Source organism: Vanessa cardui, chromosome 7 (genome assembly GCF_905220365.1).
Source record: "Vanessa cardui chromosome 7, ilVanCard2.1, whole genome shotgun sequence".
Lineage (NCBI taxonomy): Eukaryota > Metazoa > Arthropoda > Insecta > Lepidoptera > Nymphalidae > Vanessa > Vanessa cardui.
This window is the reverse complement of record NC_061129.1, coordinates 8,706,885-8,734,028: the sequence shown is the minus strand read 5'-3', so window position 1 is coordinate 8,734,028 and position 27,144 is coordinate 8,706,885. Positions and strand designations below refer to the sequence as shown.

The 27,144-nt window shown below is 33.2% G+C and overlaps 1 protein-coding gene across 4 annotated transcripts; it reads right to left on the bottom strand.

Annotated features, from left to right (window-relative positions):
* Window positions 1-174: 174 nt before the first annotated feature.
* On the bottom strand, window positions 175-27,144 carry LOC124530872 (homeotic protein spalt-major-like). 4 transcript variants are annotated; one of them, XM_047105227.1, is made up of 9 exons: window positions 26,886-27,143; window positions 16,449-18,215; window positions 15,372-15,551; window positions 15,011-15,144; window positions 4,047-4,142; window positions 3,047-3,281; window positions 2,431-2,609; window positions 2,141-2,308; window positions 175-2,051 (listed from the first exon to the last, which is right to left on the bottom strand). In XM_047105227.1, exons 1-9 carry the CDS (start codon window positions 26,926-26,928, stop codon window positions 1,677-1,679), a joined length of 3,177 nt encoding a protein of 1,058 aa, XP_046961183.1. In that variant the 5' UTR covers window positions 26,929-27,143; the 3' UTR covers window positions 175-1,676. The 4 variants fall into 4 exon arrangements, with proteins under 4 accessions (XP_046961183.1, XP_046961181.1, XP_046961184.1 ...); XM_047105225.1 differs by having other exon boundaries at window positions 15,372-18,215; window positions 26,886-27,144; XM_047105228.1 differs by lacking the exon at window positions 15,372-15,551.

Genomic DNA, 27,144 nt, shown 5'->3' with positions numbered 1-27,144 from the left:
TTTCGATTAAATTATTTTTTCTGATTATTATGTTTTTATTTAGATTTCTTTGGCATATACTACATAACTGATTACTTATAAAAAAATTAGTATCATACTTTATAACTGTTTTGCCTTAATATTATTTAAAAAAGATAAAATAAACAAGGATCAAGGTAAAGGATAACAAAAAAGAAAAGAATTATTAGTATAATTGTTTTTTTTTTTTTAAATAATTTGAATACTTTTTGGACATTTACATAAACATTTAATAATTTACAATGATTGTTTATACTGACATGGACATGACACATCATATTCATGGCTAATTCTACTCTAGAACTATTTGCAACTTGAAAATTATAACTCGTAGTGCTATGAGAATTTACTCTATACAACTAAACCGTTCAGAGGCCTATCGCCCCGCAAGCGTCACTTTAATACTAAGAGTGTATGCATGATTTGTAATAATATAAATAATTTAGGAGGACATTTACACAATGATGTTGAAATATAAAACATACATCGTCCATTTCTAGCAAACATAATCGTGTCTAGTTACATCTCGATTTATCAATTCACTAATCGAAAGCGTCGAAAAATGCATATTTGGAAAGAAACGTTACACCGGGAACAGCGTTATGGCTCAGTCTGATCCGTAGAACTGACAAAAGTATTTCGACTTTATAAATTTCAAACGGCAGTCGCTCACTCTTTACAAAGATATGTCGAAGTATTCTAAAGCAATATAATAGCTATGACTCTAAACACTTACATCTATGTAGACCTCAAATGCAAATACTTTTTTAATTTACATGATATGAATATGTCATTAAACTCTATTACAATTATTAAATATAGTATGTGGAGTATATAGAGCTGCAGTGGCTCGACCCATGTTACTGTGACATTTTATTTCGTTCAATTTGGAAAAATCTTTGCATAAGGAGACTCGTGGTTGACTTCTGCTCGTGAGTTGGCAGCGTCCGATTGTTAACTACGTCAAATTGTTAAAACTATGTAATTTTCTAAAGAATCTCCTCACATTGGAATGTGACTTAGAAAAAAAATCATGCAATGCACGTCGCACTTCAGTTACAAGTATAGTATAAATATAGTATAATTAATTTAATTTCTATTAATAATATTAACTATTCGTTCATTACAGTACTATTATACAGTTTTATATACAATTAAACATATATAGATTTATGAATTTAATTAATTTTTGGGATAATTTATAATAATTTTAGATGTCATAGCACATTAGGTTGCATCCCAGAAAGTAATGCTCCTTGCTGACTCATTCGAAAACTGTCTCAGGTCCTTCGGATGCAGCCTAGTACCGTGCACTATCACAGAGTAATGACATAAACTCGGGACTCGACGAGCCCCCGATTGCCCCAGGCCCGTACTGCATATATATTACCTAAATAATACTATGCGTAATAATGAATCGGTACACAGCGCTACACTCAACACAAAACATTACGTCATCGATCTCGCACGGCGCTCGTTTCGTAATTACATTGTTCATTGTTTTGACGTACCGCGTTTTCTGGACAAAATAAGTATATATTGGTATAAAATTCGTAACGTCGACTGCGACTCGTCGACGACTCCGCATCGGGTGCGCCGGAGAGTCCTACTCGTCTTATGGAATGTGTTCGGATGCTCTAATTTAGGTACCGATGGCTTTAAACGGTGAGGCCCTCCGTGCGTGCGGGCGGCGGGAGCGACGCCAGCGGGTGCGGGTGCGCATGCGGCGTCGGTGGCGACGTCTGCGCCGCATTGGGCGCATGAGCCGGGAGCGCACCTGTGGCTCTATAGTGCTCCCGTTCACTCTCCTCGCGCATTTGTCGACTGCGTTCGGCTAATTCGCGTCCTCTCTCGGCAAGCTCACGCATCGCTGCTTGCCTTTCGTCTCCTCCCTCGAGCGAGGGTGGCCTCTCAAGCGGCGATGCGGCTCCAGGTCGTCCCGCTCCGAACGCCCCGAAGCCGAGCAAGCCCGGGAATTTAGCAGCTACACCGTTCTGTCCAGCGTTCTGCTGAATGACTGATATCTCGTTCAGCTGTAAATAAAAAGTCGTTTGGTTACATTTAGCTCAAAAAGTAAATTCGACGAAAGAGACGATGTTTTCATAAGGAGGACGGCGCTTACCTTTTGTTGCATGCCGTTGAGGAAGGGCGCAGGCAGGTAAGGGTAGAATAGGTCGGGGCGTCGCAGAAGATCGTGCGGCTCATGAAGCGGTCGCGGTGGGAGCTCCAGGGACATACGTCGTCCGCGCCGGGACGCACCACCGCTCCACATGTGTGTGCCCATATGAACCTATACAAATAACAAATAAATATAAATTATTGTCCAACGTCGTGCGTTTGTGAAAAGTAGTCCGATTTGATTTTGGTTAATAATTAGAATAAAACTAAAAACATGTCCGTTTTTTTAGTTACCTTAAGGTTGCCTTTGGTTGTAAACGCTTTCTGGCAAACTGCACATCGGAATGGCTTGTCGCCGGTGTGTGTGCGCATGTGAATTTGCAGCGCTGAGGAAGAGGAGAAATTTTTACGGCATACTCCGCAGAGGTGCTTGGAGGACTGCGACGGCGGCGGGTGGCTCGGAGCAACGGGTACTATTAACAATGGAATTGTAAGTCGATATTTGTCTTTTAAACTAATATAGTAGCTAGATTAGGGTTACTTAATGTTATGTTACAATTTTGATTTGGGCATTTTCTATTCACATGTAAATTCAAGTAAAAATTTGTAAATGTAATAGGATTTATTTTCCTCTTGAAGAAGATTTGGAGCCTATATCACTGCGCTGACCCAAATGCAGATACAATTGTTAGAGATTTCTATATTATGTACAATGCAGGTTTCTAAACGATGTTTTCTTTGCATGTCTACGTCATACGAGATTAGATAAATTAAGCTCATGTATATTTAGTTGTGCTTGCCTGGGCTTGAAGCCATGATCTCCGCCTAACATTCAAGTTTTAATAATTTGAACAGTTCAGTAATTAAAAAAAATACACAAAAACAATGATTGTTTATATAAAATGCTTACCCGTAGGTCTCTTGGGTAGTGGAGGCATGTCGATAGGTGGTGGGTGTGATAAAGGCGGTGGGGGGTGCGCGGGCGGCGATCGCTTTAGGTCCATTTTCTCGGGCGACGATCGCCGGTCCGGACTGGGATCGCGACCTTCCTCACTGGGCGGTCCGGTCGAACCACTCACGCTTTTATCGAAACCAGGGGGCATGTCTCGAATCTTGTGCGTTAGCATGTGTTGCTTCATATTACCCTGTTAAAGAAAATATAAATGCTATTAAAAATCAATCACACACAATAGAAATATAATAAAAAAAACAAAGCAAAATGAATAATTTCAAAAATAATTTATCGGTATCAGTACATTCGAGATCAAAATATAATATTGATTATATAAATATATTTGCAAACAAGTTTGAATTATAATACGAGCATGTAATTTATAAGGCATTTTTATCGTACTTATAAGTAAAACGACTACCACATCTAGTCATATTCAAGCGTATGTAGATAGTTAATTGCAATACGACCATCTGGGCGATGTGATTAGGGGCCTAGCGTAAACTTCAATAACACGAATTGCAAATAACTCATCGATTTTAAATCTTTTATATAAAGTTTATATATTTCTTCACTCGTAATATCATATTCAGGCTTATGTAAAATTATTACTGTTGTGATTTATATTTGTCAAAACCTTTGCTGACCCTATAGTAGATGCTTGTACCAAGGTATACTATGAGATATGACTAGTGACTTTGGCTTATAATGGCGTATTTAGGTAATTTATAAACTAATTAAGCAATAATATAAAGACTGCACCATTTTGTTTCGATTAAAATAAATCATTAATCTACTTATATAATTAATGTAATTAACTCAAAAATATATTTGTCTAAATTTCCGATGGTTTATCAAGGGATAGTGAAATAGTAGATAAAAAAAAAGTTTGTTCGAAACAAAAGGTTATGGGGTTTATAAAATACAGAGTCCACGCTCAGGCGTCACTCTCGCATACCGGGTAGACGAAGGCGTTCCAGAGGTCCAAAGCAGTGGCGTGCGGCGGGCGGGGTGCGCGCGTGCGCCTACCGCACCGGCAACCGCCGCCACTGCTCTGGAACCACAAATACACGCAACATTTACGCACACGCTTACACAATTCAAAAAAATAAGTCTTTAAATATACACACTCAAATAAAACAATAAAATGATAAAAAGGGGGAAAACACTATATTAGTAATAAAATTATTGTCTATTATAGGTATTTTAGAAGCGACCTTGGTCGTTATAATTTTTATATATCGATAAAAAACATAAATAAGTTAACGCTATGAATACGTAAAAAGATCTTATGTTATAAATATACTATTTTATGTTTTCTATATAGAAAAAACTAACAAACGCACTGAATATAATATCAATAATTCAATGCGAACAAAAATATAATACAATTATAATTACCTAAGTATTATAACCTACTTTTTTTTGGTTTGCATCAAATTATTATCCATGACCATGTTCTAATTCGTCATATTATAGACATTTTATGTAAAAAATAAGCTTAATTAAAATAGTTACCTACATATTTATTTAGTTTTGCTATAGTCATATTGATATTCAAACGACGTTATAAATATTTCATAATATTACGTAACTTGACTTTTAAAAGATATACGGTAATTTATATATTTTTTAATTATATTAAATAAATTAAGACCTTGTTTTCGAAAAAAAAAATTAGCGGCTATATTTTTGAATCTATGTATCTATATAGAAGAACATATTGATAAAAAACAAGCTTGGAGTTACCATTGAACTTTACATGAGTATATTAAGTTTATAATATTTAGTTTTATGGTATAATGTAAAGTAATGTACCTATAATGTAAAGCGTTTCCTACTGGTTCTTTTCGGTAAAATCTAAATTCCGAACCGGTAGATTTAAATTTAATTTATATATATTATTTAATAAATAACGATAGAATTTTAAGATCCTATTTAATTTAAAACATTTTGATTTTTATCTTAAGTCACATATAGATAGATACATTTACAAATTAATGGAATAATGTGATAATAATGCAAGATATGCAATTATAGATGTGAACATAAATACTCCGAGTGATGTCTGACATAGTTGAGACATATAAGAACGCCCCTTTTGAATCAAAAATTGTTTAAAAAACATAAGCACTGATGAATTGAGAGGTAATAAGTCTTTATAAAAAATAGTTTTAATTACAATGCTACAGGAATTGTGAATATTTTTTTTATATTTCATACTGATCATTAGTGTTAAGTTTGCTTAATCAATGAGATCAATTTTATTATTATAAATGTGTTAAATTCCGCTTCGATTAATTTCAAAGAAAATACGTGTATATGATTTATTATAGCGCTTACGTGTGCAAAAATAGGAGCACTATATTTCCATACTCTCCTTGTCTGATAGGACGGCAATACGACACGACCGGAACGGAGGTGCACGTCTAACGGCTTTACGTGCTTTCCGAGGCACGGGAGCGTAACATTGTCAACTTTCTACTTTGCGTTTTAGATAATTTATACACAATTTAATTCTATAAATATTACTGATCCGATCATTACTTCGAAACTGATATTAAATATTGAGGATGAAAAATAGCATAGCTATTGACATCGCAAGAAGTAAAAGCATGAGCTAGCCCTAAAGTAGTCGAATGTAATATTTGACATTTCTTATTAGACCTTCTTAATAACCAACATTAGCATTTTTTCCTATTGGAAAATGGGTCGGCACCACGACAGTCAACTTTAATAGCGCGTGCTTTAATTGATCAAATCAAATAGCGCGCGTTTCTCCGGCTTCCCCGTTACACACTTCCGTCCCTTTTCTAACTGCCACAGATAGCAGGAAAGCGAAAAGATAGATGTTACACATCAAAAACTATAAATGCGAAACCGATAATTGGGTCTAAAATATTATATCCGTGTTGGGTGGATGGGTGTTGTTGCCTTTTGTGGCAAACGAACTATACTTACTAACTGGAATACAGCAATACAAAGTATTGATGTTTAGCGGTAGAATAAATTACGGATGGTTGATACCAGCTCAGAGGAGTTGCAGAAAGGCCTATTGACGATAGCATAATATATTATTCCCTATATAGTACGAATATATTTTGAACACAGTAGTAGCTATAGGGTAGACCGAGGCGAATCGGATCACTTTTTCTTTGAAGTTGAGAAAATCATACTAAATGATTATATAATGTTATTTTTATTAATTAAAATGTCGAAAGTACCAATCTGCTATAAAATAAACATTGGAAAATTTAAATCATAGATATATTCTCTTAATTAGGTACTAAAAACAAAAAAAACGAAAATATCCGAATCGCCCCAATTTTCGGGGTGAATCGGATCGTACACATTATTTAATAAAACTTTAAGTTTCTTAATACTACAGCTTTGGAATCAGTAAAAAATTAATAATGGGATCAATTTTAATTATCGACACATAATTCAGATATATGTGGTCCTTATCTCCCCCCCATATCAGCACAATTTTCGTGACACCATTCTTCGCAGGCATTGCACTGTATCCAATCCTCTGTGGGTGGATTCACGAATATTTTGTAACAGTAAATGCACTGCCAGTCTCTCTGCTTTGTAGATAAACTCTTAATTTTTATATTTTGTTTTGTTTTATTCTTCATCTTCTTCAAAGTATTTTCTTTGCAGACAAACTTTTCCTTATTTTCCTTGGTTTTATATACTGTATTGTCTACCTTAAATTTCTTTTTTGTTTCTCTTTTGAGAAGAGTAGTCTTATTCTGTGGTGATGTTAAATGCAAGACCAGTTTTTAAATTTTTAAAAAATCTTTGAGAAGCAACTGGAGGCTGGGCTTCGTCAAATTGTTGTGAACTTGTGGATCGTACTATATTATCAAGGGGTTTTGTACTTGTGGCTTGGACACTTGAGGATTGGGCTTGTCGCTGCACCTGTTGGTAACTCGTAGATTTAACTAGGGCTACTTGACACTCTCTGTATTCTCTGATAAATTCTTAATTTTTATAGCATTGCTTTATTCTTCGTCTTGTTTTGTCCTACATCTACACAGGTGGAAGACTGGGCTTTGTCAGATTGTTGTGAACTTTCAGATGACATTGTGTGTCATCTGAACGTTACATTTGTGGCTTGCACTTGTTGGGAACTTGAACTGGGGGCTCAAAAATGTCTGACTCTTGATTGCCGATGAACTTGTAGTCAGATATTGCATTGGCTTTTAATGGAAATATTCCTGTCTTTTTGAAGCCTTTTGTGGCATTACCAACAGTATCGGAGGTATCAAAGGTTTCTTTTGATCGTCTAACCATCTACAATAAAAAAAATTGAATCAATAAACTTAAAAATTTAATAAATCAGTTTAAAAGTGTGATCCAATTCGCCCCTGACGATAAGATCCGATTAGCCCCATAATTAAGACTTTTGAAATAAATTTTTTAGTCGTTAACCTCTAAGATTACACTCAAAAGCAAATTGGTTCTTTAATATAGACACCCTGCTTAACAATATAGACCAATGTGGTTGAGTTTTAACACAAATCCGTAATATGACACAAATAAATCGTAAGTACGTACCTTAGATGAGGGCCAAAATTGCGATACACACAAACGACCAAGTCGATAACGAGTGGATTCGTCATTGATTCACAAGCGAGATCGAAATAATACTTATGCCGGGAGGTGCAGGGTGAGAGGAGGGACGCAAAACACCGGTTGAGTGTTTTCTATGTGAATGCGATATTTAAATTATCAAAAAAGTTCTTAATTTGATCCGATTCGCCCTGTGATCCGATTCGCCTCGGTCTACCCTAGTATTTTTTTTTTTATAAATAACAAAATCCCCTTATAAATTTTGTCTTCATAAAATTAAATGTGAGTACATTTCATTAGGTATCTATATTTATCGAATAGCGCAAATACTTACGTTACTTACATAGACGTTATTCGTATATTTGGAGTAATTAAAAATAAATTGAACGTACGAACTTAGAACAGTGTAATTATTTTTTTTCGTACGTATGTTAAATGATGTTTATATATTTATTTGAATTAACTACCTCATTTTTTTATGCTTTTCATTCTTAAAGTGAACAAGAATATTTTGAGCTAAGTATAGTTTGAGGTTAAGCACTACAACTATAAAAAAAGTATATAATAATTCCTGTTTACGCTTGAGTTTACTTCTTCAGGAAATTAAACGGCTACAAAGGAATAATCAATAGCACATTTGTGTCCAAAACATATACGATCACGACTCTGGTCTTTTGCCATATTGATAATGATATTGGTAAACTCTAAAACAAACAGACGTGGTCTATGGTCTGCTTTTTTCTTCCTGTATGGTGGATTTTTAATTAATAATTTAAGTAATCTGCATTATATTATTCTATATAGATTTAGAATTATTATGATAGAAAATATGTCATTTCATATGTTAGCCCGAGGTTTCAAAAGGGTGTGAGGGCAGAAAGGTGTAGGTTTAGTTTAGTTTAGTTTAGTAGTAGATACATCTTTCCATTTGAACTCTAACTTTATAAAAATAGTAACGTATGAATGCATAAGAATACATTACAATACAGAATTTTGTACATTGTTTTGAAAGTTTGATCCTAAGAATTGCATTAAATCACACATAAGAATTCTATACCGTATCATAAATAAACATTTTAATTTACATTCATGAAAATAAGTATTTGTATTGGGCCTTATAAAAGTTCCCAAAATAATTTTAAAGGAGGCTACTTGAAGACAGCGTATCATGATTTGACCTGATTCTATGTTGACGCATTTGTAGCGCAAGGGAAATAATATCGTTTATTTGTATAGACTTTAAATTGTAGAAAATATAATTAAATTTCGTATACTGATAAAGGTAAAATTTAACAAGACTGTTTAAGCTAAATCACAGGCAGAATAAAGGTGTAAATGTTATTCGCAATTTGATTCAATAGACCGGCTCAGAAGATTGGAATAATCGATATAGTTCAACGCGTGAACTTTCGGTGTAGATGCCAATGCCGGTAACACTTATTGTAATTTTAAATGTGCTTGTAAGGTTCTATTCGCACCGCGCAACTTGTTTTCTTATACATATTACAACTGATTTGCTACGTATTTAGTCGGTTAAGATGATCGAAAAGTAAACACTTTTTTAAATATTTAATCTGTGGCGTTTATTTACAAAATATTGTAATTTTTAATGTTGACAGAATTTAAATTATAATCTCTATTTTCAAATCTTTTGCTGTACTTATAGTTGCAATATTTGTGGAATAAACTGTTTGTTAACTTGGAATAAAGTAAAGGTGGACTGGCATCCTGCGTCGGCTCCGCGCAGCTAGAATAAAGGTTTTTGACGTTGCGTGTGGGACGACATTATTAATCCACTCGTATCCAGCCGTTATCAACCAGCGCTAATAGGTACATCGTACCGTGAGCCCTAAGTCATTTTTCTATATATTTTTTTAAAGTATTTAACAAACGACTACCTATTTCTAATTCCAATGTTTAAAGATAATTATTTTAATGATACGGAAAGCATTTTAAACTTCTTAAGATATTTAATGAGAAGTTATACTAAATTTATTATATTGTTTTTTTCACTAATTAATACTGTTACAAAAACTGTATGTAACTATAAAAGGTTATCCAGTAATTTGTCATTGCATTGACAGGATGCACTTCAAGTAAATACATGTAAGTCGGTTTTATTAAGCTTAGCATTTCTTTAGAATAACAATAATGAACGACTAGAAGACATAGCATTAGCATTTTATGCCAGAGACAATTAAAATTCTTTTTACTTACTAATTTATGCAATGATTGCTTATAGGTATATTAATTTTAAAATCCAGTTTATATATTATAATATGTCGGTATAATAGAAACATAAATTTCATTTAGATCGATTGCGATTATCTGTATGAGTCTTCTATACGCTAATAAGTAGGTAGCAAATTTTTCCTCCTACTTATATTTTTTACTACAAGTTTTTTAAACAGTCTCTTCGAAATATCAATTAATATAATTCCACGAAGTGTTCGATAATAGACGGAAGAGTAAGTTTCAAAGCTCTATTGTAGTTTAATTGAAAATGATAGTCATAAATTAAAATGTATTGTGGTCTGCTGTCGAGTAAAAAACCGTTGAAAAAATTACAAATACTTAAAAACAAATTATGTGAGTACATACATATCACGATCAGTATGTGTAGGTACTGGATTTAAAATTAAATTTGACACTGGCAATATATAATGTAATCGATTATATTACTAGCGGATTTTAGCCATGCATATTATTTTAGGGTGTTTAATGAAACCCATTCAGGTTTCATTAAAAATAAATTATGTATATTTTTGAATAATTAGGTACAATTTTGAATTGTTTTCCGTTACGGCTAGCTTTCTCTTGCTCGCTCCCTGCTAGCTGTCACCCAGCAGGAATACAAACTCACAAATCGTAACTCAGACCTTGGACGGTTTTACGTGTTTTTAAGTATCTATATATTTTGATTCTAAATATTATATCAGCGTTATTTATGTTACAGTTATCTAAAAAACTATTCTTTAAAGCGTTATTATTTAACACTAAAATTGAGATATGTTTAAATCAGATTAACTACATAAAGCACAAAGCCGTATGTCAATTATAAAAGTATTAGAAGTTTTTGGTAAATAGTTTTTGTTATGATTTTGATATTAACTCCCTGTAAGACGTTGTATAAAGCATTTATTATTTTATTTTTCATTTGTAGTGTTTCAGTTGTGTCCGGAATGAAAGTATATTTTTATTACCACCGACGGTATCAGGGATAGTAAGTAACTATTCTGAGGTCAGGCAATGATCTTAAACTCTTAATAAAACATAATACTATCTAGTTGGAGGCAATCTTCTGTTCTAAAGATTTATTGATTTTAACCTGTGAATCGACAGATAAGTTTTAAAAATAATAACGATGAATTAAGTAAATTATAGCATTTAATTCTTTGATGTCGAGGTTATAGTGGTAGTTAATGACAGTGTTGTAAGTTTGCATAAAATTATATAAATACATATGTTTTTTATTTATTTCATTATTATAAATGTACATTGGTTGCCATTAATCATCGTATAAAGTAGGAATAAAATACATCAGTGGTGTTTTGTTTGATTGTCTGGTAATCTAAAGTACCCTTTTATAATGTGTTAGTAGATCGTTGCACCAAAAGAGGTTTAACTAACCGGGTAACAACCGCTTAAGAAGAAGTTATTGAGTTGGTAGAAGGGTATAGTGAAATAGATCAGTTGCTTCGAACATCAGCTACTCAAATTGTTAACTACAATTTATGGCGAAAGGTTAAATATTTTAAGAAGTATATGTTAATATTTTAAGATAGATTGTGGGTATAAAGCTTCAAATGATTTAATGATGCTGAGAGAACTTTAATCTATATTTGCCATGGTTAGTCCTTTGCCTGATCTTTTTCTAATTGAGTCTGGTAGCCTTCCTATCAGACTATAAGAGTGCATCTGTCCGCATAAATATAGTCAGACTTTGAGACGAGCCGTTATAGTAACAAAGTTTCAAAAAACTCTGTTACTGTATTCATAATACATTTCAATTACGATCAGTAGAATTATTTGCGCTGCGCAATTGTAAAACTTCTCAATAAAAAGATCGGTTAGTGAGGTACAACAACAATTCATTAGCTATAAGACATTTTGAAAGAATCGATACTACTAGTCGGCAATATTTTAAATTATTAAATTTTATATTTTTGTACCAACGAGTATCTTATGTGTGTTTGTAAAGTCAAAATAAACATGTGTTCAGTTTTAATTGATATATCGTCGACAGGTAATGGTATTAAAAATATAATGACAAAATATTTATGAATATTATAAAGTTATTTGTAGTCAATTCAATGAGTAATAGAACATTTAAATATAAACGCGGCGCCGTCATAAATAACCTATATTTTATTGATAAGAGACCCGCATGGTCACTTTCAGAAACTTACGAAAAATGTTATTTTATCAAGCATAAATAATCTTTTTATGACGAGAAGCGTAGGTAAAGGCTCAAGGATTTATAAGCAATAAATATTTTACGACATGAATTAATATTCCGATCGTTTTCCGTGACGTTGTTTTTATGAGTTATCATTTTTGTGGCGACGATGGACCGCGACGCAAACGCAGCTTCACTTGCTTGAAATATTGGTCGAACTGATTATAAAACCTGAATTGCCATAAAAATAAGAGATATCCTTTTAACAACCTTCATGTATTGTATAAAATATTGAATTAATTATTTAAGTGGATCTCGAGTTGCTTTATTCTTCAAATATTTGATTATAAGTAGACAGGGCTCACATTGTTCGGATTTCTTTTACAATACCGCCCGTTGCGTCGTATGGTTTCAAAACGTTCAGAAATGCTTTGGATCGGCTGTCACGTGACATGTCAAGTTGAACGATATATAAAGATCCATAAATACAACTGAGTCGATTTGATAACAATATTTATTAATTTTAATTTTTTTTTTTTATATAAATAAGAGACAACATCACATACATTACTCTGATCCCAATGTAAGTAGCTGAAGCACTTGTGTTATGGAAATCAGAAGTAACGACGGTACCACAAACACCCAGACCCAAGACAACATAGAAAACTAATGGTAATCTACATCGACTCGGCCGAGAATCGAACCCGGGACCTCAGAGTGGCGTACCCATGAAAACCGGTGTACACACCACTCGACCATGGAGGTCGTCAAATTTTAAATAGTTCATATATATTCTCGATAAAGCGAAGCAAATAAACAGAAGTCCGCGATGGTTCTATGGCAGAAGAACGTTTAACCTTATAGTAAAATAGCTTTCTAATTAAGAGGAAGGAATTTGAGGTTATTTCAACAGACTGATCCTCTAGGAGTTATTAAAACAAGCGGTTCAGTTTCTTTCGATGCACGTATAAGAATATAAACTTCATCATGAAACTCAGAACCCGCGGTCCATGTCTACGTTTTCTGTCTATTGGGCCAATTTGGACATTGTTTGTTTTTTTATTGATTGATTATTCAATCAAAGACATTAAAGTCTATACAGGAATTATGTTAATAATTTTAGATTATATATTTAATATCCGTGAGGCCTGATATTAACTGATATTATGATTCCAAAAGTAATGGTGTAACTGTTTGATGCGATTTCTTGCTAAGAGATAATTTGCAGGTCAGAGAGTAACATAATTTTCATCTATTAGACCAAAGAGTTTGTTTGAATACGTTAGTCTTAAAACCTCTATTTCCAATTTGAATGAATCTTTTTGCATTAGATAGCCCTTTGATTAAATAATGATATAAATTTAGCATTAGACAAGTATGTAGCAACGCAACCAGGTATAATTTTATGACCAAGCATTACAATATATCGTCTAAATAATATCCAATTTTAACAAACAATGCTTCGTAGCAAATTCTCCTAAGTTGTATTTCTCCTAGCGTCAAATATGCCTGCATCGGCAGTAAATCAGCGAAAGCCGTGCGATGTGAGCATCGAGTAGTTTGTTACTTAAGACTTAAATAGACATTTAAGAAAGTCGTTTAAAGGACTTATCCGCCATTTAAGGTTAATGCGAGGAATATGTAGACAGGGAGAACAGAGACGGCTAAGATACATAAACATTCATATAAAAAAAACTTTATCTTTGCTTATACCTGCTTTCTAAGAATCAAGTATTTATAATATGTATGTAGAAATATCTTAGCATGTCGCTAATTAAATTACTTAAGGATTTATATTTATAAAATGAAAATATAAAATAAGAAGCGAGTCTAAGAAATAGTTGGTGACTGAAGCTGACGTTTATACTTATATTTATTTCGTAACCATTTAACAACATCCGACAGGAACATAATCAACTAGGTATATATTTTGAAAATGTTCTATTTTTTAACGTGTACTAATTGCAATTGAGGTTTTGATCCTTTGGCAAATTAGTAATGTTCTCATATATTCTTATCTTATCTCGGATTTTATTATTGACATACATAGGTATATGCATATTATTTCTTGCATTAGTTATCATTCAATCCTAAGTAGATATGTTGAACGCATTCGAATTGTCAAATCTCAAACTCATTTAAAAGTCACTTAAAAATCGATTACAAAATAAAACCTATACAAATATTAACCAAAGTGAGTTGATAGAAACGTTGTAAAATAACGATACGTATATTGTATAAAATAAACTTTTAGAAAGTATTATACAGAACTAAAAGATAAGTAATTAGTTAATACGTACATGTAATGTATTTTTAAATAAATTTAAAAATTATATTTAATGAAATGCTTACATTAATTAAATTTGCATATAATTTATATGATTTGTTATTGTATTAACACAAAATGATTTCGTGTAAGTAAGCGTTTCTAACCAAATTGTTAGAACGCGCAGAGAAAGACAACTGCTAAAACTAATGCGAACTAGAAGCGTCAACTAGGGACTTGTAATTACAGTCTGCAAAATTAATGTACAGAAACTTAGATGAAATGAAACCAGAACATAAAGTTCTTCACTCTACAAGCAACTTGCTTTTCGATGTCTCGTAAACTTGCGAGGGTCACGATAAACCAAACGAGTTGAAAGTTGACTTCAGAGTTTTAATATATTATTTTATTATTATAGATTTACGTTATTTTATTTTCATGTTTCGAAGTAATGTATTTATTATAAAGTATTGAATAATTGTTTAAAATTAGTAAAAATGTTGTAAAAGCGTAGATGTGTCGCTATTTGTGTAACAATAAAATATAAACTGGCAACGAGCCAGGAACATTCGATCGGAGCTCATACTAAGGAGCAAGACTGCTACACTGTTATCATTATACCGGCCGAATACATACTCATTATAAAATATAGTCGTATTAAATAATAAATTGTGCAAACCTTGGTCGAGAAGCCTCTATCACAGACGGTACACTTGAAAGGGCGTTCTTTGGTGTGGCTGCGATAGTGGATCTCCAACGCGGAGTTGCAGGCGAATGTCTTGTAGCAGATGGTACACGTTGTGTTGCCTCGCACTGCATACAAATAAATCGACTGTTCATTGCTACTATTGAAGTCCGAACATAAATACATTTAGAATTTTCAATGTTTAGGTAAATTCCAGGGAATAACTAATTTATTGCATATTTCTAGCGCCCGGTATGAGGGGTATTATTAGATTAAAAAGTATTAGGAAAATATGAGGGAGGGGAAAAGCGGACGACCGGGGCGGACGTATATATAAGATCCCGCTATCGCATACCTGCGGGAGGGAAAGCAAGTCCTAGTGGGCTGAAGGGTGATCCACCGAGAGCACCGAGCGCAGCAAGGGGCGTAGGTGGTGAAGGCAGCGGCGAATGTTGTGGCAGCCGTGGCGGCGTCGACAGCACCGACGGCGATGGCGACGGTGGCGAGGCTCGCGCACTCCGCCCACTCTCCGAACCTGTCGCCGATGGGAGGGAAGCCGTTGTGGTGATGGTTTTTACTTCGCATTCGGACGCCGAGGCGCAGACGGAGAGCGGCGAAGTTCGACGATCTTTTATATCTGGGTCGTCGTCGAACTCCCGAGAAGCGGGCTCGCGCTCGTCCCGGCCGCTCTCATCGTCGGTTCCGCGGGAGTCCGCCCTTCGGTCGCCGGGAGTGGACGGGGTGGGGAATATTGGCGGAGGGATGGTGTGGTAAGAATTGCAATCAGTAATTTCTGATACATTGGTAAAAGTCTGACTATTGCTCGTTTCACTAAGATGGTTTTGATCGAAAGGTATAGTGCATCGTTCGCCCGTGTGAAGGCGGATATGTTGATGTAACATCGATATTTCTGCAAATTTCTTATGGCATACAGGACATTGGTGTAATAATTGTGAGGGAGGTTTTATTCGATGGACACCCATATGAGTTTTTAAATTGCCCTTTGTAGTAAAAGCACGACCGCACAATTTACATCTGAAAGGTCTTTCCCCGGTATGAGTTCGGTAGTGCATCTGTAAAGCACTTTTACAAGATAAGACGCGATGACATACAATACACTCGTTAGGATCAGTAACTTTGTTATCAATATTATCTACTAACTGTTGCAATTTTGTCGTTTCTGAAGTTTTAGTAATTTCAATCAAACTTTCCCAAGAGTTGTCATTACTTCCAGGACGCGGTAAAAGTGAATTATAAAATATGGGATCACGAGTTATGTCACTGTCTATTATGCTGTTGGGATTACTTTGGAAAGGTGTAAGACATCCAGATGAGACACTGCTTGGTGGGGAATTTGGAAATAGTGGATATGAAGGAAAAGTACGTAGTCCTGTTGCTATTGAAATTGGTCCAGATATCGATGAATTCTTACTTGATAAATTCTCCGGTTGATCTGGATCAGGCTTGACGTGCGGACTTTCTCTGCCAATTTGATCTTCGTTGCTGTATTTTGAGTCCATGCTGCAGTCGTCATACGGAGATGTCGAGGGATATCGGTCTTGTTCAGCATCTTGCCCTCCATCGTTTTCTTCAGGTTCCCGCTTAGGCGATATATGATCAGTCTCTTCAAAACTAGAATCTCGTTGACTTTCTTCATCTTGTGGTTCAGATTTAAACATTTCCGACGAAGGTCGAGGCGGGCTTGGAATTGAGGGTTTGCTAAGGTCAGCCGGAACGTCTTGTTCTTCTCGCATACCAAATAGTGGATGATGTGGTAGTGGTTTATCACCAAGTGGGCGAGGTGGCAGTAAGTCATGGTGTGGCGGCCTGTATAATGGCAAGTTTGGAGGAAAAGGAGCTGGCGCACCCGGAGGGAACTGCAGTGGGTGAGGAGGCATTCCTGGAATCGGTCCCGGTGATAATTGTGCTAAGAGTGGTGGGTGATATTTGTCCAAATGTTCCGGTACTGGATTAGGATTCATCTTGACGTGGGGAAATTTCGCAGTATGCCTTTGGAAATGTACCTTAAGATTTCCTTTAGTCGTAAATCGAGAACCACAAACATTGCATTTAAAAGGTCTTTCTCCTGTGTGAGAACGAATATGAATTTGAAGTGCAGAGTCACTACCAAAAACTTTTCCACAGTATCGACAGCGATGTTTGAAGAAAGGTTCATTGCGGCCCCCACTTTTTCCATCATATGGTGACATTTTTCCTGATTTTCGGAAGGCTAATTCATCGGCAAGATTGTTAGCTAGAAGACCTTGTGACGCATTGTCGAGTACTTCTTGTGCTCGTTTTTGAAGCATTTCTAGTGTATTTGGTTCATTAAGGGACGGTGGAGGATCGTTATTAGTGATGATCGAAGATGCTAATGAGGAAGATATAGAACTATAAGGTGGGTGCGACATCATTGGTGGTGATGAGGTCGGAATTTTCGGAATAGATATAGGCTCTGATTTAGGCGTAAGATGTGTATGAGTTGAGGGCAAGTTTTGGCTAGTTGGAGGAGCAGGTTCGACAGGAGAGGGCTCCCGTGGCGGACGCGGCGGTGACGGAGATCGGGCCGGTGTTGAAGGCGCATTTTGTTCCGGTTCACACGGTGGCGGACTTGCAGGTTGATCGTCTTTTCTTCGAGTTAATGATAATTGATTTTGAAGTTGACGTATTAACTGCAGCTGAAATACTTGCTGGTGTTGCAGAGTAAACAATGTGCTTTGTAGAACTGCGAGTTCATGTAAAGCGGCTTCATTGTTAGCATTATTAGCCATTGCGGTTGCAGCAAATTGCGCCACGGCAACTTTTGTATTTTGTAAAGCTTCTAAGGTTACGTGACCTGCCACGGGAAAGGGAAGACCCACCGGAGGCACGTCAGCTTCAGGTACTTCAGCCTCACCATCGTCGAGGCTATTGTTATTTTCTGCATCTTGTCGATGCCTTCTTACTTGTTCTAATCGCTTATTAGGTCCATCCATTTCTTCGTCTCCTGATACAACCATATCCTCAGGGTCGGAGTGCATCCTCTCTTCACCCATTTGCATGGCTTTTTCATCGCAAACTCTTTTGTGATACAAAAAATCATGTAGATTTTCAAATTGTTCTTGACATCGAGGGCACATATGTGCCTCGGGTCGTCCACGTGCTTCATCGTGTAGAGCATGGCCAATATCCTCTTCCGAACAGGATCCCGAACTTTCACCTAGAACAAAATATTCCTGTGTTAGTATGCAATAGACGTAAAATCAAAACAATGTAGTTCCATTTTGCCAGTTACGAATTTAGTTTATTTAATGTTAAATTAACAGTCTACTACTTATTGTATAAAATTCAGATAACTCAATTAAGAGAAGAGAATTAAGATAAAAATAAAAATATGAATGATAGCAGACATCGACGGGAAATTTGACGTTGTTTAATAGCTTTAAAAAGGTGTTCAAATATACTTTTACGGCTTCAAATTGTATAACATACAATTCGTGTTATAAATATTAAGACATTAAAATAATTAAATTTTGAAAGTGGCAGTGATTAAAATACACACACAACTGGCTAAACTTATTTGGCTCATGGTTTATTTATGTCAAATAAAATTTAATGGTAGTGGCGTTATTATTTGCTGTTATCTGGTGTTTTAGAAATAATAAAACATTCGATATAAATTAAACAATAAAAAAAACTTTTAGATAACAAAATATGTGAAAAATTATCGTTAAATTAGATACAATATGTAGGTAACATTATAATTATAATACTTTTATATCCTTGTGTATTATTATTATCTTTTGAAAACTAGTCCGCAAACGTTCGCACTGCTAATGTATACTGTTAATTCTGTATAGACGTGTATTTTTAATTTAATTTATTTAAAATAGAGTATTTCATTGAGGACACGGAAATTATTTGCAATTAAATAACTAAATTAATGCGTCAAAAAGGATACTATAAAGCCGTGATATTCATAAAAGTTATGCCTACTCATCACTAGATGTCGCTGATCTATATGTTATGTTTTAAAATCTTATTTATATTGAAAGTTCAGTTCTACAACACAAATAATATGGACGTGTTTTTTTTTTAAATATAATGTGTTTTTTTTTTTTTAATTTCATTAACGTAATGATTAGTAAGCCCTATGAATATTGGACGTTTGATTAAATTTTTCTATTTAAAATAGGAAGGTATTCACTTTTTAAACATTAAACGGCATCTAATTATTTTTAAGTCAAATGACCTGTTCTTAAAAGAGATACCTACTTAAATATGAATAGATTTTTATGAGAAACTTTCAAAAGTCGTTATGTAGTAGGTATAAAAAAATCTAATTTTAAATATTTAGTCTTCTGTAATGAAACACATTGAAAAAAAAAAACTATTTAATAAAACCTACGTATGTAGATATTAATTTTAACGGTAAATTCCACTCAAGACGTAACTATTAATTATACATAATTTCAACAATAGGTATGCCTATAATTTAAGGTTTTGGTAACGCGTTAGTTTATGAAAATAATTATTTATCAGCTTATGAATATTAATATTTGAATACTTTTAGGTTTATATATAAAATTGTGTTATCGAGAATTTTAATTTGATGTTCAGAAATTATTTTACCAATAATAAGCTTTTAGTTATTATTTTTAATATAATTCAATGTGTTATTCCGTTTTGCTCTAACTATAGATAGTTCATTTTAAAGGAATGGAACCAAGTTTATGAAATGAATATGTATGATTAAAAGTATAATTATCAAATATGATGATTAAAGTAAAAAACTAAATATTTATTTGTTAATTATTTAAATGCTTTCGTTTTTGCCTAACGAAGTCGACCAATTAAATGAATCTTGTAATTTTAATAAATAATAAATATTCATTAGCTTTGGTCGAATAATTCTACTACATTGTTATACTAACTGATTTTCTAGATTTAAATTTCCTCTGACTCGGAATCATTGCTATAAGGATTGTCAACTTCTCTTCTCGAAATTCTCCAAAAAGCGTAATCGTATTCTTCATACGATTACGCTACGATAGGATATTTTTATTTTATTTTATTTTTATGTTATAGGTTGGCGGACGAGCATATGGGCCACCTGATGGTAAGTGGTCACCATCATCCATAGACAATGACGCTGTAAGAAATATTAAATATTCCTTACATCGTCAATGTGCCACCAACCTTGGGAACTAAGATGGTATCTCCCTTGTGCCTGTAGTTACAGGATAATGAATACAAGATAACGAATTCGTTTGTATTTCGATGTTTAGTATTTAAAATATCAAGTAAACAGCTAATATTTTAGAAAACCAATAATAATCGGTCGGTATGAAGATAGTAGGTAGATACATGTTTTTATGCAAACCTAGAAATAAATGAAATAGAAATCAAAATAAGTTGTTTTATTAATATTGTTAGGTTCATATAAAATATATTTAAATTAAAAAAAAAAATAATGAGAGATTATTTACGAATTTGTGTGGATGGAAAGATATTTTCGTAGGTTCACTGGTCGTAGTCATGTTAAGCGTTTAGCCTCATTATAGATTGCACCTACATCGATAGTATGTTGGCATAAAAAGTCAGAAAAAAACACGCTAACTATTTTGCTACCTAGTTGAGTTACAGAAATATTTATATACCTACAGAAGCAATGATTTGTATTCGTAAATCTTGATTTAATATTAATTAACAATATAATAAGTAAAAAGACCTGACGACAGTGGATTGTTTTAAGATTGTATTACATATTAGAAATTGTATTTGAATTTTCTATATTTGTAATAGAAATGATCAAAGTTATAGGTACTTAAAAATTAAAGTATACCTATTTATCTATTACTAAAATAATGTCAAATTCATTTAGGTATTAATAATAATTAGAACAGAGAGAGCAAGCAATATACCTAAATTCTTATTTACAATAGTTATATAAAAGTGTTAGTTAACTTTAAGTTAGATTTTCTAAAATAAGTTTATTTTAAGTTGTGTTATAATTTTACGATAAAAACAGTGCAAAAGTGTAAATAGTTAAACAAAAATATTATAGATACTAAATAAATCTTTGACGAACATCGAAAATGTAGTTACTAAAACGATAAATCTTCTCTTTAACATGTAGTAATCCTTTGGCCTACGACTTGTACAATATACCTAATGTGTTGTTCTAATAAACTTTTTACAATTGTTCTTAACTATTTCAAAATGGATCATAATTATTTGTTTCATCGGTTACTGATATTCAATGATATATATTAGTTTGTATCTAGGTATATAAATAAATTTATCTAATGATTATAACGCTGTATGAAATCAATATTGATTACGACACCAATGACCATTTAGACTACTAGACTCGGATAACTTAACTAATCTAGAAACACCTTTTACGATGCTTGGTTTATGCAAAAAAGTAGTCGTCTTATGTAAATCACAAGTAAATCTATCGGGCACAATTTTTTATCATTGAATACATAAGGTTAACTATTTCAAATTATTTATCATACTAAATATTTTAATTAGAGATATTATTTGATGTTATTATTGGTTTTTATATCATCATCTCATTTATTTAAATATTTTCTATTAGAATGTTTTGTAAAACATACTATTTTATTATTAGTATGGGATCGAATTGTGTAGAATTGTAGTTTGGATACAGCCGAAACCATGAAATAGCGTGAGTTCTGATTAGACTTAAATTTAAACTATCTATTCATACATAAAGACGCGCCCTTCTATCGGGATGAATCAATTTTATGAGTGAGGCCTGTGCTTACTTGATGTCTTAAGTTGTTTCAGGCAACATTAAAAAAAAACAAATCTGACTATAATTGTTAAGTTTATTTTAATTAAATGACGATAATTCAACGTGGAGAGGCACGCCTTCGTGAGTGAATATATCTATGCTTAAAAACGTTGATTAGCGGGCGTTTTGTTAAACATTGATAGCTCTCTTTCTGTCACCATTTTTTCAACACTCGAAAGAAGAAGACAGCATTGTTTAACTAATCACTCCCTAAATAACATTTACAGGTGAAGCCGTAAATCTTGATTCAATAATAGCGTCACACTTGTTTATTGATCGTCAAAAATCTACAGTGATTCGGACTGAAAAATCTCGGACTAGAGAAAAACCAGCGAAAGAAATTTAGCGAATTTATTTTCTTCTTAAAGAATAATAACGGTTTACAATAAGCTTGATAAAATATTTTTTTAAATGGCCCGGAGGTGATCCTTTCAATTGCGGGGTACGGCTTATAATTCTTAACAGCAAGCTTTGGTCAAGCAGAAATTAAGAATTGTTATTATAGGTATATTATGCTTTTAAGTTTACATACTGAAGCAGAATCAAATGTTGTCTTTAAATAAAATCGATAACTTCATTATCCCTTTCATATAACGTTCTAAGTAATATAAAAAACAAAAAAGATTTAAATAATAATAGTTTTATAAAATTCAATGTTAAAGATCCTTTGATAACTTAATACTGAAAGCCACAGAGTGGTTTGGTTATATAAACATAGGCGGAACGATTTAACACACGTAAACGACCGCAAAACAAGCCTTTAATAAAAATACTATTGCATATTTGGCTACTATAATGTACTCGTTTGAAGATGCCGTTGTGAATTGAATGCCTATTGATTTGGTCTCTTTTGAACGAATACAAAAGTAAAGTATGTAATTAATTATAAGATAAAGAAATGTATATAAGTTATGATTTTAATATTTATTTTTAATGTAAAACTACGAATATCGATAAGCCTTTAAATATTAGCTTTTCGTTTACATATTGATTAAAGATATATAAATGTATTTTGGTTGCAAGGTTTATCTTTGTGACGTTAAGATTCCAAGTGATATAAACAATAATTGAATAATGAATATTGAACTTTAAAACTTTGAATAATCACGTGAGCGTTATTTGAAAGAATAAATAATTACATAATAATAGAAACGAAAGCCATAGCAGTGCGTCCACGGTATTATTCATTTTCTTGTGGTTGTTTTATTGATTTCATTGAAAACTGTTTTGTTTTTCCGAATAGCTTTCAGCTTAGAAACTTTAGTACGTCATCCATATATTATAATGAATATCTTTATCTTTGATAACTTTAGTGATCTGAGTGTTAATAATTATTACAATAAAATTCATTGACTTTTTGTTTAAGAAGGATGAATTATATTTTTGCGGCGCAATGTCATCAAACATAGGTGTTTTCTACGTAATAATTGCTCATAGATAATATTTTAATCAAGTACCTAAACAGGTAAATTATACACGATGAATGCTATTTAAAATAAATTTCATTATCCAACTCTGTTATTGTATTATTATATACATATTTAATAGTTGTTTACGAAATAATTGACGTACCTGCCTATAGGAATTTCATTCAAGTAAACTATAATATGTAATTATATTTTTTGTGGAATGTTTTATCGCGGACGTTTTCAATCAAGCATTTCGAAATAAAATGTTAAATATATGTATGTATTTTTATATCTAATTGTTTACTAAATGTATTTATGTTTATTGCTGAAAACGATTCAAAATTTTACTTTATGGTTTCAAATACTGCCTCTATCTAGTTAATTTGTATACATAAGTATATTTAAAAATGATCAGTGACTTTAATATGAAACGATTACATCTTTCAATAGTTATTACGAATAAAATAACGTATTTATAAGTAATATTTGAGTGTCTCGTATTTATAATGGGTTGTTTATTAAAAATTCATGTTACCTATTATCAAGTAAGTATATTATATTCAATGTGACTGAAATCTATTTAACCTTTGGTATTGGGGCATCACTAATCATCCATTGTTACAATTCATAAGTTGTGGATAGGTAAAAATACTGATCAGTGTTACCTTTTCTATTTATTTTAAAATCGATTTTTTAGTACCGACTGCGTCATATTTTTTCACATAATTATTTGTTAACTTTATTGGGTTAAAGTCATTTACATATATTAAATAGATTCTTGAATTTTCTTTGATTACTTTGGTAGTATTCGTGATGATTTAAAAGTGTTTCTGTGAGCATATTTGATTAAAGAATATTTTTATTAGATTCGGTTTAAACAACTTTAAATGGTGCAATGATATCAAAATACATCATTTTTCATTAAATTATGCGGTAACATATAAGATGTTGTGTTATATAAAGGACAGAATATATCTATAAAAGTAGGTACTATAGTTTATAAGAGTTATATTTTGATTGTACTATAGAGTGGATTTACCCCCGTGTTATACTTGCATGAGTATAGGTAGGTTAAGATGAGCAAACGAAATAAAAAAAAAAAAAATAAAATTAGTTACATATAGGTAGATAATATCAATGAGGATTATTACAAATTTATTAGAAGCAAACATCATGCAAACAATGATAGAGTCTAGTAAAATTCAATAACTTCGTCTTTTTATAGCTATTTTAGTTATGAAAATAAACAATTGATGAATATCAATAAAAAAAATTTACTGTTTTTTGTAATGTATAATAAAATTGCACTAATGATTGTCGGTGGCGTGGTGGCATACTTATAGTCTTGAAACAAAAGAATATAGAGTTGATGATGCGTTATTTGAATGTTATTTTAAAAATATTTGGAAATATAATTAAACACAAGCCTAACATTACTAAGTTTTCAATCTTTTGACATAAATACGTTAACAACGTTGATTTTCCAACTTTCACCACGAACGTAGAGACACGGCGTTACGTTATCTTTATGTTACTATATGCACCTACCTAAAAACATTTCGATGTCGCATTTAAAAGTAAAATTTCAAATTTTACGATTGTTAAATGCCCTTTTCGACGTATCGGTTCGAATGTTTACATCGAATGCAAACAGAAAGTGAACGTTGACAACAAAACATTCATAATAATCCGGGATTATCTTGCGGTAAGGGCTTAAATGTCTCATTTGTTGCGAGATACCGGTGCGGTTAATGCTTAGTTTGTAAGATGGAGGATTAGAGGTGTCTATTTGTCGCAATTTGGCTTTGAGCTTTGTTCGGCGAGCGGAGAGCGGCCGCATCAAAAGCTCTCGCCCGCTCCGCCCGCGTCGACGCGCGTTTACGCAGAAATACACAAAAACTGCCATTGCGTTAATCCCGGACGAGCATGCCGCCGATAAATATTCAATACCATGCGATATTTAATTTTAAATCGGTAGCAAAGATATTCAATGTGCTCAGTCAGACATTCAAAAATTTTAAAAATAAACACTCACTAGTTATACATGTCCATTTAAACATTTTTACAGTTTTTTAACATTGAAATTGAATATTAACTTATTTCTTCAATCCAAAATGTGTAACGTAAAGTATGTATTGTATGTTTTTAAATAAAGAGGCTAAATAAATTAACTTAATTGCTAAACGAATATAGAAGTAAAGTAAAAAACGAAGATAATTAATCTACTTTCGTAAAGTATATTATTAACACAAAACTAAGTGCAAATTATTATTCGCCATTCAAGGCAAATGAACGCAAATAATCAAAGGCTTCATATTTCATTTTAATACGAAATAGAACCGGCTTCCGAACGAGTTCTATAACATTACAATCGGACAAACAAAGTCTGATTGCTTAAGTATATTTCATAGGGAATATGATTAGGCAGCTCGTTTCAATCGTTAGTTGATAAAACATTTCTTAATAATTTATAGAACGCTCATAAAACAGTGTGGCCGTTAGATTAATAAAGTTTGACGGCCTGTCATTCTACTAATATAGAGCCACTTAAAAGCTTTTAAAATAATATGTTACTTAACCGTCGCTTGCGTTAAACTGAGCTTTATAAATATAATGGAAAAGTTTAAAATAGTCTGTTTGTTTACATTGATAGTATTTTTTTCGGCATTTAAATCACTGTTAAGTAAATACAAGACTTGTTGTGTGTTTAATATTTACAATAAATTTGTTTTTGTAACAGAACAAATGAAAATAATAGGTCTTATTATAAATTGCTTTAAGATAATATTTATATATGAAGTATGTGTTTTCGAAGGGAAAGACCTCGAAGTTACTTTATCATCCTCAATATATGAAGGTTACAAGAATATATCAAGTCCATGCATAATTAATTGATAGGAATTCCAATGTTAAGTGCACTTTTATGTTTATTAACAATTAAACATGATAATATTAAACAAGGAATTCGTCTACAAAAATCCAAATATAAGTATTTGTTTACGACCAAAAAAATTTATACTTGTATGATTTTTGTATTTTCAATACACAAACTTTTAAGTCAACATCATAAATGTTATACTAGATTAGGAATTTTTAATTCACGTCAAAATAATATCTGCAATATGTTCATTTGAATGCAAAAGATATCAAATGATTGGCACAATTATTATTAAGTTCATTTAAGTCACTAAACTGCAAAGTTGAATATGAAACTTGTAACAAATCAAATACGATTTGTTTCCAATTGTTATATCCTTGTTTTGTCTGTGTTATTATTATTTCAGAAATTACAAGTGGAGACACAATTATTTTTAATTTAAGCTCCGTTTGTGCAAGTGTAGATCACATATGAGCCGTCCCTACGCGTAAGCACACTACACCTACCTACCGCCACATTTCCACATAAAGCTCAGGGTTGTGTTGTGTATCACTGCACTGTTTACTCACCGCGTTGAGAGCGAATTTTAGTGCTCACTTTTTTATTAATGCCAAATTTAATTTGGGTTATCCGAATCATTTCCGCGTCGGTTAAACTAAAACATTTCTATCATCACGTCGGCGATCCCGACTCCGTCCGATCGCACACTCTACAACGGCGTCGACAACGACGAGCGGGATGTCCTGTGGAAGTTTGTCGTAGAGGAATAGTAAGTACCGATGGAGACGCGTCGGACGCAGGCGGGCTTCACGCGCGGCATGATGGGTCGCGCTGGCGGCTCAGGGCCGGCGCATGGCAAGGGCGGCGTCGCGGCGGCCGAGCGCTCGCCCTCGGCGTCGACTGTTCAGCGGTCGGGGTTCACTCGCGCGGAGCCTCTACTCGGCTCGTTCGACTTGCGGACTCGGAGAGCGGAGCGTACACAGAGTGCGGCCGGCCGCACTTCTCGCCATCTGAAGCGGGACTGAGCGCGAGGCGG